The sequence below is a fragment of the Habropoda laboriosa genome, unplaced genomic scaffold (assembly GCF_001263275.1).
Source record: "Habropoda laboriosa isolate 0110345459 unplaced genomic scaffold, ASM126327v1 scaffold225, whole genome shotgun sequence".
Taxonomy (NCBI): Eukaryota; Metazoa; Arthropoda; class Insecta; order Hymenoptera; family Apidae; genus Habropoda; species Habropoda laboriosa.
Window position 1 is genome coordinate 640018 of NW_017100368.1, and position 13201 is coordinate 653218.

Below are 13201 nucleotides of genomic sequence, written 5' to 3' on the forward strand. Positions count from 1 at the left end.
ATTAAAATTCATTGTCTCGACTTTCAATTAATTGTAGAAAAATTGGAACTTACGCGTGTACCACTAATGGTACAGAAGAGTTTTCGGAAATGGAACTTGCGTTAATGGGAAAACAATATTTCTCAACTCAGTGCTGGTGTAAATTAATGCGAAGAAAAATTAACCCTTTATAACGCCACGTGACTTGGAATTACGTTATCTACATCAATATGTATTTCATAAATGCCATTTTATTTGTTATTGCCAATTCTTCACAATTTTCTTTACAATAATCATTAATTCTTGCTCCTCATGAACGAAGAAAAATCTGGGCATAAAGGGTTAAAGTGTTCAGAATTAAACTCTGCCGATATTTATCAGTAATTAAGTATTCTGGCAAGGGTCTAATTATTCCTCAGCATGTAACGTATTAAATTTCGAAAAACGCTTCAAGAGATACTTTGTCTTAAGGAAATTTCCCGAGAAAACCTTTAGAAAATTCATTTTTCCCCTTCCAGAGGAATATAATTCATCCTCAAAGAGGATCCTAGCTCCAACTCATTAACGAAATTAATTAAAAGTGATAAACCACCGCTTAGAATATCCACCGATTAAAATTCGTTGCAATTAAACCATAGGAATCCCTTCGAACCCTCAAAAACATCGGAAACGACACCTTCTCTGATCTAAAATTATGCACGGAAAAACCGTACCTGGAAAATTCCTGGCCGTTGAAAAGGATTCGGAAAAGGGGGTGGTAATAAACAGTCTTAACGTCGGATATCAAGCGTCCATCGTTCGTGGCCTTATCTATCGGTGAGATGAGGTTAGCCGGCGGCACGGCATAAAGCAAAGAGAGTGGCCCGTATATAAGGCAAAGTTCGTGGCATTCGCCGGTTTATTCAAGAGAAAAGGGGGTCGCTTCCCGAAAGTAGCCTCTCGCTATTGCATTTTCCGCTTCGTGGACTGATCTTCAGCACCCGTGGGACCAGAAACGATCACGAACCAAAATCTACCTCTCGAAGGAAGAGAACGTTGCGTCACAGCGTCCACGTGGATTCGTCAATACTAAATGACACTGCCCTCACGTTAAGTTAGCAATGTGAGGGTTAGTTGGGTGATGGGTTAAAAGAAATTTCGCTCCATCCTTGCATAAATGACATGTTAAAATTCACACTTTAATTATGATACGTAGCGCCTGTAGAGATTTAAATACATACGTATCTCTATACACGGTGCGGCAAGAAAGTAACGAGACTAGTAAAAAATGCAAGATACTAATACATAACATTGTAGACTTTTTATTTATTTCCTTCAAAATAATCCTCCAAGGGACTCGATACAATGTTTGCATCGGTCACATAATCGTTGAAAGGAGTTTGAAAATTGTTCTGCTTTAATTTCGTTTAATTGTCTGTTGAATATCGAGCACGGATTAAAATCGTTTAACCTAACCTTTCAATTTCAATTTTAATCGTGGGAATAAAAAAGAGTCTGCGTGGGCCAAATCAGGAGAGTAAGGAGGGTGATTAACCCCTTAACCTATGATTTCTTTTCCGACAATGCATCTAAGCGTCAGCCATTTACTGTTTTAGTACTGTATCAGGCAACAATAACTAATCTATCACAGATTAATTACACTTAGCAATCCTTAGTCTTACAAATTCAAACGAAATTTAGGATTGCAATGAATTTTTTTTTACTAATACAACTAGTTTTCTCACATCTTCACCGGAATCTCTGCCACGAGTCTGACACGTTGTCATACGTTAAGGGGTTAAGTGTTAGATTTATCAGTCAGTTAGATATAACAAAAATTAATCTAAAGCCTTACTAGGAAGTATATATTTCTTTTGTATACGTTCGGAGAAATCCGTTTAGCCTTACCACCTCTGTTTAGTAAAGATCTAAATGTTTCTGATACGTGACAAAAGGCCCTTCGGTCCCAAGCGGGGTCGTAGGCAATATTGTATACAGTGCTCTTGCCATCAAGTAGAAAAGCGAACCTTCCTTGTGTCAAATAAAAAGTTTATAGTTTAAAATAAGGATTATTAATTATTTAACAACCAATAACTCCCATAATCCAATATTAAGCACAGGAATTCCCTTTTTAGCTAAAAACGTTGTTACGGTTACTGATATGTGTGTGCAGGTGCATTAACATTGCACGACAAAACAAGACGCGGAAAACAGTTTTGTACGTTACGAAATCGAAATATTTTCTATTGTTTATTAGCGGACGCTTTAATTCATATTGCGACGTGTCTGTTTCGACCATTCGCATAACATTGTTGCCGCACCGTATGCCAGCAGAAATTCAGTCTCGTTACTTTCTTGCCGCACCGTGTCTGCATCTTGTAAGGGTGAGTCCTCAAGTGTACATCACAGATTTCGATGAAACTTAGGTATGGTGTAGTTCTTGAAAACTTATTTGACACGTATTTTTTCTTACCTGCCGAAATCCATGTTGAAGGGGTGAAAAAGGACCCTCAAAGTGGAGTGTGAGGAACACATTTCGTGAAATATCTCGGGAACTATTAGGTTTAGAAACATGGTTTAAACGCAGGAATTGTTAGATTCTAAAGAGGAATGTACAACCGAGATCCTGATCCGCTAGATCTAAGATGTCAAAATCCTCGTTAATAATAATATGTTAAATTGCAAAGGTCCCTCGCAGATCTGACGATTCGAATGATTTCGTGGAAGAAGAGGAAAACGAGGAAGAATGGAGAAATGAAGAAATTGCGTAATATTCGTATCGAGAATAACTGTCTGATAGACGAGCACAGTCTAATGGACAAGGGTAAGGGGAGAACGAGGTGCTTTGAGGAGCTGGAGCGTCAATTTACCGGTCGTTAACGAAGGATCCTTCTCGTCCGTCCAACGATGAGGAATATGAAATACGATTGAGGGTAATAATACCTCGCCGCGTCTCGGTCAGAGGATCGTCGCGTCGTGGTTAATGAGCGCCTGGTAATTTTCCTAGCTGTGACGATCGGGACGCTTTTGATGATTCCGGAGAAAGATTAAATGCTCGTCGACGAGATTCGAGCAGGCTTCTAACTCTCGTTGATGGAGAAGTGTTACCTTTTAATGTTTAATAGGGTCGAAGGAGTGAGACTCGGAGCGGAGAGATTTCAGTCACTTGGAACGTGTACGATCGTTTCCCTTCAATGACGAGCTTTATACACTTGTCAAGTGCTTCGTGTTTGACGAACAGCCTCTTAATGGATGCAACTTGAACGAGACGATAAGACGAGAATTCTTGGAATACCGTGGAATGCATTGTAGTCGATGGACCTGGTCCAAAATCTACCTTTCTTCATCTTGCAGAAGAGGATAGACGAATACGCCGCATTGATCTGGCAAGCAAGCGGAACACGCCGCGCCCACATCTCACCTAGCATTCAGAAACGAATATCGACTTCTGGACCCTTGTATTTCACGCGGCACCCGCGATAGTGTCGACTTCGAAGGTAGATAACTGGATATATTGTTTCCAAGTGCTCTATGCATTGCTAACGTTCCTCGTTTCACTTCGTTCATGGAAAGCTTCAGGGATTTGAATTGATCTATTAAAATTGAAGATTCGTGGGAAAGATTGAAGGTGTATCGAGCTCTTTTCTTTGTGTAATGCGTCACGATTCTTTTTCCATCCAATGTGGATATTGGATGAAAATGTTGTACGGTGTATGTTTGATTAAGAATCTAGTTTTTGTTCCACGTTGCTGCGTTTTATTGCAGCGCTTCGCGACTCGAGTTACAATTTTGGACTGTCTTCTTTACAATGCTGTGTTGGAATCCAGGGAGGAAAGTGGCCACCGATTATATTTTACCAATATAACGTTTATTTTAACGATGATACTTGTACTCGCGGAATCCGAATTTACAAGGCGCGAACTTCACGAAGGGAAGAGACGTTGAAGTTTTCTGCTGTGTACTAGATCGACAGCTCTTAACTACACTCGCTTGCTTTCTATAATGAAGCTCTAAGGGATTTTTCGGGTATACTTATAAGGAAGGGATTTGGGGGAGAAGGTGAACTTGGTGACGAATTGCTGGACAGGACTTCGAAGGAACAGTCAGCGAGTCGATGAGTAACTTGTTTTCGACGTTACAGGATTCATCTTTAGAGTGACTTCGTGACTCAATCTCAATAGACTGTATCGACACAATTTCTCGAAGCGTAAGGAAGGGATTTGGGGGAGAAAGTGAACTTGGTGACGAATTGCTGGACAGGACTTCGAAGGGACAGTCAGCGAGTCGATGAGTAACTTGTTTTCGACGTTACAGGGTTCATCTTTAGAGTGACTTCGTGACTCAATCTCAATAGACTGTATCGACACAATTTCTCGAAGCTAGACAGTCGAAGAAATGGCCTATCAATGCTCGTTATTTGGTTTAACAAAGAAAAGTCACCTTTTGTGGGATGCCTATTAACAAGTATGAACCGGCGACGCGGATCAACGAATAGAGTCGTCGATCGCGTCCTAATTTCGTGCCTTAGCGCGCAATAGGTTTTATCGATACTATGATAACGATATCTTAATGTTCGACAGATTGGAACGTCATTAAAGAAAATATTCGATTGTAAATTCATTCTATTGTACCGCTCACGCGAAAATTTTCAAACCGAATCCATAAATCCATAATGCGTTTGTATAATGAATACGTAATGAACCGCAAGCGTACGCCGATGATCATTATCTATCAGGCAGCGTAGCATAACGTCACGATTCATAACGGCCATAATCGCAAGGGCGTAATTAAATGGCGTGATCGATGTTAGCTGAGGGAGTCGTTGCACGAATCATCGCGAAAATACGGTATAGTTCGCATCGTTGATTTAAGGGGGCCGTTGCACGTTGGACGAAACGTATCGCGAGGAGACGGCCGGTTCTCGGAAAGTTCGAGGATCTGCCGGATTTACGAGGCCAGTTAACCGTCGTAAAGTTCACACGGCCGAGCCTGAGCTACGGAAAATGGAAAATACATAAAACCGTAAATCTTCTCTTCCCGGCTTTATTTCCAGAGACAGCTGAACGTCCAAGGCTACCAGTGCAGCGCAGACCTGCGTTACGTGTTGTTCAAGCACAATGTCAAGCCGGTGAGTAATGCGGGCAACGGAGAAACAATTTCAACGGCCTTCGCCGCCTCGTTAAAGCCGCTGATTTGCATTAACGCGTCTCCGCGCTTATGTAACTTCGATAACGTCGTTAAAATTGTTTTGGAGCCGTGTCCAGTTTCGGTTATGCAATCAGCCTTGAGTAGAAAATCCTCTGGGACTTCGTGGTTGGATAAAAATTACCCTAAACATGGATATTCGTGACGAATACGTAGGAGTTCTTAGTGACTTCGAAAATATATCGTATTTTCGCAAAGAAAATTGCTAACATTGAATAGCATTATGTTGGAATTCATAACCACGAAGTTTCATTAAAAATGGAACCCAGTAATCTGAATATTATAAAATAATTAAACAGCGTGTCTTTAATACTCTAAGAAAATTGAGTAAATTGACCTAAAAAATCCTTGATAAAATTGGCTGATCTTAAAATTCTATAAATAAATTCTAGAGAAGTTCTCCCTCGTTACAGGTGTTCAGGCATACCTTCACCGCTTATTACACAGTCTACGACGTCACGAACGAGTGAGTAAATATACAAGAAACCTATTACAAATCTACGAAAAATAAAGAAAAAACAATTTTCCATCACTTACCCCTCTGCGTTCTCAGCCATCACACGCCTCTTCGCCTGCACGCGTCGAGGAGGATGCAGCAAACGCGGTTGCAGCACGCTGCTTGGCTGGGCAACACTTCCGGTCTCCTGATGATCTCTGAAAACGACATCTACGTGAGAATTGCCCCGTCAGCGGCGGAGGACGCCCGAATCACCGACACAGGCGTTCCTGGCGTGATCTACAATGGCGTGCCCGACTGGTTGTACCAGGAGGAAGTTCTACCACGACCAGAAGCAGCCTGGCCTAGTCCTGACGGCACGCATCTTCTCTTCGCCACGTTCAACGACACCAAGGTCACTGCCCTGGAATTCCCTTGGTTCGGCACCCAGACAGGTCAGGATGGACCCAGTGCCAGTCCCTTGAGCACGCCTAGACGAGGAACCTTCCCACCCTCGAGATCAGTTAGATATCCTACTCCTGGATCGCCAAATCCCGAAGTGGATCTGTGGATCCTGGAATTGAGTAACCTGACCACGAGTGGAAATGCGACGTCGAACTCGTCGAGTCTGATGAGGACGAAGCTGAAGCCACCTCCTGTTTTGGATGGACAGTGAGTAGAGGGAAACTATATTTTTTTTAATATACAGGCTATCCTATCTTATAACGAACATCCGAATTATTTCCGCTGCTATGGGACGTAAGAAAAAGGACTAAGAGGAGTGTATAATGTTTGAGGACAATTTGTTTGTATTGTTCCCTCGGTGATTTTTGTGGTGCCAAACTTTTGGCCGGCAGTGTAGATCGGTGGAGAAACGTCCAAGCGATATCCTAAGATACTTCTAAAGGAGATGAACGACGAGGAAACAGAGCCTGCTTTTTATTCTTCTGTAGGGAGTATTACTTAATATCAGCGGGATGGGTGGGCGATGACATCACCCAAGTAGCCGTTGTCTGGATGACCAGAGCGCAGAATCTCTCACTAGTATCCGCTTGTCGTGCTCCAACGTGGGAATGCGAGGAGACCCACTCTGAGAGAGCGCCAGAAGGACAATGGTTAGATGCTCAACCCCATCCTTTATTCGCTCCTGATGGTGACAGCTTCTTGCTGTTGGCTGCTGTTCAGGAAGGCGACAAAGAACACTTCACCCACATCAAACACGTGACCCTGACACAGCAGAGGATAGCAGTCCTTTCTCATGGTCGTTACGAGGTGAGCAACTGGTACAGCCAATTCCGTAAATTAACAATCAACTATTCTCTCGAGTATCTTCGTTGCAGCAAATGTATGTCTTCGTTCTTCCAGGTGAGTGAAATCCTAGCATGGGACACCAAAGCTCATTTGGTGTACTATTTAGGCACCAGGGAAAGGAGGCCAGGTCAAAGACACCTCTACGTAGTCCGCGATCCTACTGCTGACGATCCTCGACGTCTGGAGCCTCTCTGCGTCACCTGCGATCTTGGCGAAGTCCTCTGGAGCAGTAGGTGAGTACATGTGCCCTTTACAACAAAAGACACTCCAGGATCCATTAATTTCTGTGAACATTCTGACAGGTTCTATTACACCAACTGCACACACTTTAGCGCCTCCATCAGTCCAGCAGTCAATGACGAGGCTATGAGTTACTACGTTCTCCACTGCGAAGGTCCAGGCCTCCCACTCGCTGGTATACACCTGATGACATCCCACAAGATGATCCGGATGCTGTACGACACGAGAATCCAACGTGGAGACAAGCTCTCTCAGCTGGCATTGCCTACACGAAGAAGCTTCGAGGTATCTACCCCCACTTTTGTCTTCATCCTCAAGCTATCTTGTTTAACACTAATTGAATACCCTTATTCGTCTTCAGGTACCCCTTCCACAAGGTTGGAAGGCACAGGTACAGTTGCTACTACCACCTTCCTGGCGAGAAGAGCTCAGGGACGCGGCGTTTCCAGTTCTAGTCGAGGTGAACGGTCGTCCAGGTAGCGAAGCAGTGACGGATCGCTTCAAGATCGACTGGGGTACCTACATGTCCAGTCACAACGACGTGGTGTACGTCAGGCTGGATGTACGCGGTGCCAGGGGGCAAGGGAAGCGGGATTTGTTCAGGCGAATCGGTGGCGTCGAGGTTCAGGATCAATTAACCGTGTTGAGGCACCTGTTGAAGACTTTGAAGTACCTAGACGTCACCAGAGTTGGTGTATGGGGATGGGGATATGGCGGATACGTGACAGCCATGGTGCTGGGTAGCCAGGAGAACGTGTTCAAGTGTGGCGTCGCTGTGAATCCAATCGCGGATTGGCTTTACTACAGTGAGTCGATAAAATTGATCTACGATGGAGATCGCCTTATTTTGGGCTAATGGTGTGTTTGTACGGTGTTGCCTGCAGATTCCGCGTTCACGGAGCGAGTTCTGGGTGCTCCAGCGGAGAATTATAAGGGTTACGTTGAGGCTGATTTGACTCAGCGTGCAAGGCTGGTGCCCAGCCATAGTCTCTACCTTCTTCATGGTCTGGCCGACCTCACAGCGCCATACACGCACGGCGTTGCCTTCGCTAAGGCTCTGTCCGAAGCGGGTATCATCTTCAGGTACCAGGTATGTGTTTTCCCAGATTTTCGAAGATGTGTAGAATTCATCACTGCAGAAAAGTAGTATACCGTATTCTCACTGACTTGTTGTTTATCACGATTAACACCTTCGCGACGATAGTGGCCTACAATTTGAACCAGGGCACCCGCCGTTGCTCTTGGACAGTACCGTAGGCAAATCTAGAGGCAAGTGACGTCAACAGTCGTTAAAACAAATTTCGGGAACAACGGTTGCGGTGGAAGTATAGGCTCTCTCTTTGACGCACAGTTCATATTCTTAGATCAAACGATCACTGCTATACATCGTTCAAAATAAGAGTAACCTCGCTCTCGGACCGATTCTCGTCCGTTCTGCGCATGGACAGAGAGTGTAGCAGAGGATAAGACGAAGAAAAACGTAGGCGGTTAAGTGAGTGTTTGGACGTTCTAGTGGTTCTAGCCCTGCCTTAAGCACGTCCCATACGCGAAACGAGGTTACTCTTATTTTGAACGATGTATATATTCATACAGTGCCTCGCCATAGGATCGTTGCCCTGGAAGGCGTGGCTTACTGCCCGTATATGCCCGCGCTGCTCCACGGGCAACTTGCTAAGCGGCCCTGGTTTAAACGAAATAACACCTGACCATTGAAGCATCTATCTAATTATGACTAAATAAGCATCGTACGATTCGACAGAGTTACGCGGACGAAGACCACGCGTTGTCAGGCGTGTTGGAGCACGCTTATCGTTCCATGGAGGACTTCCTCGCCGAGTGCCTCGCCCTGGATGCGTCCTAGTGCCTCAAGCCGAACACTCCCTCGTTGTCTCTAGCTCGCCTACTTCTGATACATCCCGGATGGACGCGGATGCTCGTCAAGAAGGCTTGTCGTTCAGGACTAGACTAGACTTCTACTAAAAAAACAAAAATATATCCTCGATCCTCACGATAGCTCACGAATCGTTAAAACGAAACGAGTAAAGAAGGAAAAAGAAATAATAAATTAACACGCTAGTCCCCGTGTGACATAGAAGAGAGATACGCGTAGATGACAAGTGAACGATGAGAGGGTGATGAGGTAAAATAAAAAACCTAGCGTTTGTATAAGCAATATCGTTATTAAAAGGATACAAGAAAGAAAGAAAAAAAAGACAAAAAACAAAAAAGGTAACGTTGTATATCAGCCGCCTGCATCAGCCTGCGGATTCCTCTTTGCTACGAAGAAACTCGTTCACTTTGCTCTCTCGGAACAACCACCCCTGGACAATTATTCTAATCTATATAGAATCTATCCCTTTGCCATTCAGAGCCATATCCCGTGGATATACTGATAAAACACGATATATAAATAAATACGTCGATCTTTACTTTGTAACGAAGATACATAAGAATAATCAGGATTTTTGTACTAAATTAAGTCGTTCATTCTAGATCAATGTCATGTATAATACATTTAAGGATTACACTTCAAATTCAGTTTCTGACAAATCATGCGTATTGTCTGAATGTGTTTTACCAGTAAACCCATGTTTCTAGACAGTGTCGAATCGACAAGCTCAAAAATCACACACGCTTCTTGCACGAACCTCTGTCGAGACTATCATCCCACGATCGAGAAATCGAGGAAATTCTCGAAGGGTGACTGTCGTCGTATTTCTCGCAAGCTTGCAAGCTCTCGCCACTTTTTATACAGCGAACCCTTCGGTAATCGGACGCTGACACCGGAAGGACACGAGCTTAGCGCGAGCTTGCAAGCTCACCTCTCACGTTTTTTATATCGTCCCACTGTACACTCGCCACGACTTGATGCATTCAAGTTGTTCATACAATTTCGCTATCTATTACGAGCTTACCAAAAAAGCTTGCAAGCTCTCCTCAAAACTATACCTCGAGAATGATTCTTCTTTCTCGACGACTGTACTGCCCTACTTAGCTTAATTGTCCTAACATTTTTAAAGGTCCAAGATAAATCAGATTTATAATTTTTATTTTTAATAAATGAGAGTGTTTTTAATGTTTTGACTTTGTTTAACTCTTTTACGACCGAATTAGTTTTTTCAAGAATTTATTTATCTATCGATTGTCATGTCTATAACGAACACTAAATTGAGATGAATTTTTGTTCGCGTGAACACTTTGAAATTGGTACATTGTAGCTAACAAGGACGGTATAAGTCTCTATTAAAGTTCCAGTCAGACCTCCAGGTCGTCGTGCAGAGCTTACAAGCCCGCGTTTCACGACAGTTCTCCCCTGTATCAGCTCTATACACACCCGGTGCCTCCTCGAATTTTTTTGAGGCAGAAACCTGGCCACGCCTGTGAGATGAATAACGCTCGTCTAGGGGCACTACACTTCACCACTTACTAAATAGAGACGAACGCCTAGTCTTAAGTTTTGTGTTGTACAGCTTCACGCCTAGTCTAGCGAAGAAAAAAAATGAAGAAGAAGAAACAATGAATGATTCCTCGATCAGAAGAAAAACCTCTCACTCGCAGATTTTCGATTTCCTTGAATATTTGTATATATGAATATCCATGACACAAACACACAAACACACATGTCTCTCGAGGAGTGTACCCTGTCTTTGGTGTAGGACGCGTTCCCTTCGACGAGGTTCGAGCGTGTCCCCATTTGCCGTTGATCGTTTGTTGTACTATACTCGCTAAGTTGTACTATAAAGAGGAAAAGAAACAGTCATCGGTTTACCAGATTACATAAACGACTATCGACTTATGTAAGAGGCTTTAGGGTAACAAAAGAGACGTTCAGATTCTCAGCGTATACTTTAGAGGTAAACGGACCTCGTCGTGGGCAACGGACCCTTTATCGTATACCTTCTCTCGACCAACATCGACTGTACGGAGTACCTTGAAGGAATTCGATCTATGGATCTTCGAGGCACTCCATCAGTCGAGCTGTTGAGGATCGATGTTCGTTCAGACGCGGTTGATGTTGGAAGAAATCGTTCGAGATCCATCGAGCTTGCGAAATTTTACTTGGAAGACTGTAACTTGTTGACCCTTATTAAAATTGTCTTCGGTGATTCGTTCTTTCATGTCTTGTTGTTCGAAAATGATAACTGAATTTCTTCATTACGGTATTAAAAAAAAAGAAAAGAAATAATTACGCCAGGGGTCTTTAACCCTGGTACGCCCAAGTCGCTAGAAAATTTAATTTAATTTCAATTTAAAAAAAAAGATATCTCATTTTCTGAAGATGATCGTTTAATTTCTTGATTAGTACAATTGACAGTACGATTAGAATATGAAAAGAAAAAGAATAAACATCTTAATAAGCCTAATATGTTGAAAGATTTAATTGAATTTCTTAAAAGAGAAAATATAAATCCAATTACTTTCTCTCGCGTAAGCAGGTTATCGACGACCTGCAGAAATTATTTTGACGAAGAATACCAAAGTTTCAAACTTTGCGAACACTTTTCCACCTTTCCTTGGGCTTCCTAGAACTAAAAGTGTACAGATCTTCTCTTCGACTGGACGTAATAGAAGGGTCAACAGGTTCCGTCGTTATATCCTCGCGAGTCCGATGGAAACGAGCCACCTTTCACGGTTGATTAAGTGAATAGATAAATTAAAGAAGAAGAAAAAAGAAAAAAAAAACAGTAAGAAAATTCGCGCTCGAACGAAGAGAGTCGCACGTCGCCATAAACGCTGCCTGCCCGGTGCAGCCCTTAAATGCCGACAATCAAGGCTAGTGCAACTAATCAAACGATAATAAATAGAGAAAAAAAAACGGAGAGGATGACGAAGATTATTACCTAACTAATGTAATTAAAACGAGTTTTCTTAGATGAGTGATCGATGTGGTTCGTCCGCGACTCAGACTGCGTGGCTATAAAAGGGCCTCGACGAGGAGTGAAAAGGGGATCGGAATTCGCAGAGGAGAACAATGAGAAGGGAAACATTCTCGTCGAGGGGATCCACGTGTACACGTGGACGGATTAGTAGACGTGGCGGAATCGTTAGATCGAAATTACGTGCTTGATGTCGATCGTAGAGAGTACAAAAGGTGCAGCGTTGCCTGACCAACGAATTGCCCCTGACGATTTTTCAGATTATTCCATGGAAAAAAAAAAAACAAAAAACAGAAAATTCACCCTCGAATCCTCGAAACTGTACACTCGAGGGAAAATTCGAATCGACGTTTGATTCGATGGATATACAGTCGGTCACAAAATGATTCGGACACTATTTAGAACATTATAACTTCTTAAAAATTTGACCTAACGATTAGAAGTTTTTTTGAGAAGTTAGAAGGATTAGTTTACTACATGACGTGTAGAAAAAATTTGCAATTTGCGGGAGATCGCTTTTTACAACTTTTTTATCTGAGCTCGTAATGAAAATTTATGAAGTACGTTTTGTACATCTACGTTAATTATACACATGCTGAAAATTTCATCGAAATCGGTTGATGGAGAAGCAAGCGGCAGGCATCGAGAGATGTAAGAATCTTCAGATTTATTACAGTTACAGGCCGAAAATCGTGAAATAGTGCGATTCTCACAATTCTGAACCGTTTGTAGCTCATAGCAACGATTTCGATGAAATTTTCAGCATGTGTATAATTGGCATAGATCTACAAAACGTATTTTTCTAGATTTTCATTACGAGCTCAGATAAAAAAGTTGTAAAAAGCGACCTCCAATTTTTCCCAAATTTTTTGTACACGTCATATAGTAAACTAATCCTTCTAACTTCTCAAAAAGCTTCAAATCGTTGGGTCAAATTTTTAAAAAGTTATAATGTTTTAAATAGTGTCCGAATTATTTTGTGACCGACTGTGTGTGTATATATATAGAATATATAATTCTGCTGGAGGATGTTGAATTAAACATGGCGACGTGACTTAACCTCCAACAGAAGGTACAATTCCACAGATAACAAATTCTTTTCCTAGATTTTTCGATTGTTTCTTATTTCGTTTTTGGTGGTTCCTTGGTCAGGCTACGAGGACAGACGCATTAT

The 13201-nt window shown here is 42.5% G+C and overlaps 1 protein-coding gene across 1 annotated transcript in view; it reads left to right on the forward strand.

Annotated features, from left to right (window-relative positions):
- LOC108574745 (dipeptidyl aminopeptidase-like protein 6) overlaps positions 1–9517 on the forward strand; it is a 44294-nt gene extending 34777 nt beyond the window's left edge. Inside the window, exons 4-12 of the mRNA XM_017937380.1 lie at positions 5012–5086; positions 5577–5629; positions 5717–6271; positions 6553–6871; positions 6965–7143; positions 7213–7435; positions 7512–7956; positions 8035–8240; positions 8910–9517. Coding sequence (XP_017792869.1) covers positions 5012–5086; positions 5577–5629; positions 5717–6271; positions 6553–6871; positions 6965–7143; positions 7213–7435; positions 7512–7956; positions 8035–8240; positions 8910–9011 — 2157 coding nt within the window. The 3' untranslated portion in view covers positions 9012–9517. The remainder of the gene's footprint in view (positions 1–5011; positions 5087–5576; positions 5630–5716; positions 6272–6552; positions 6872–6964; positions 7144–7212; positions 7436–7511; positions 7957–8034; positions 8241–8909) is intronic.
- The last annotated feature ends 3684 nt before the right edge of the window (positions 9518–13201 follow it).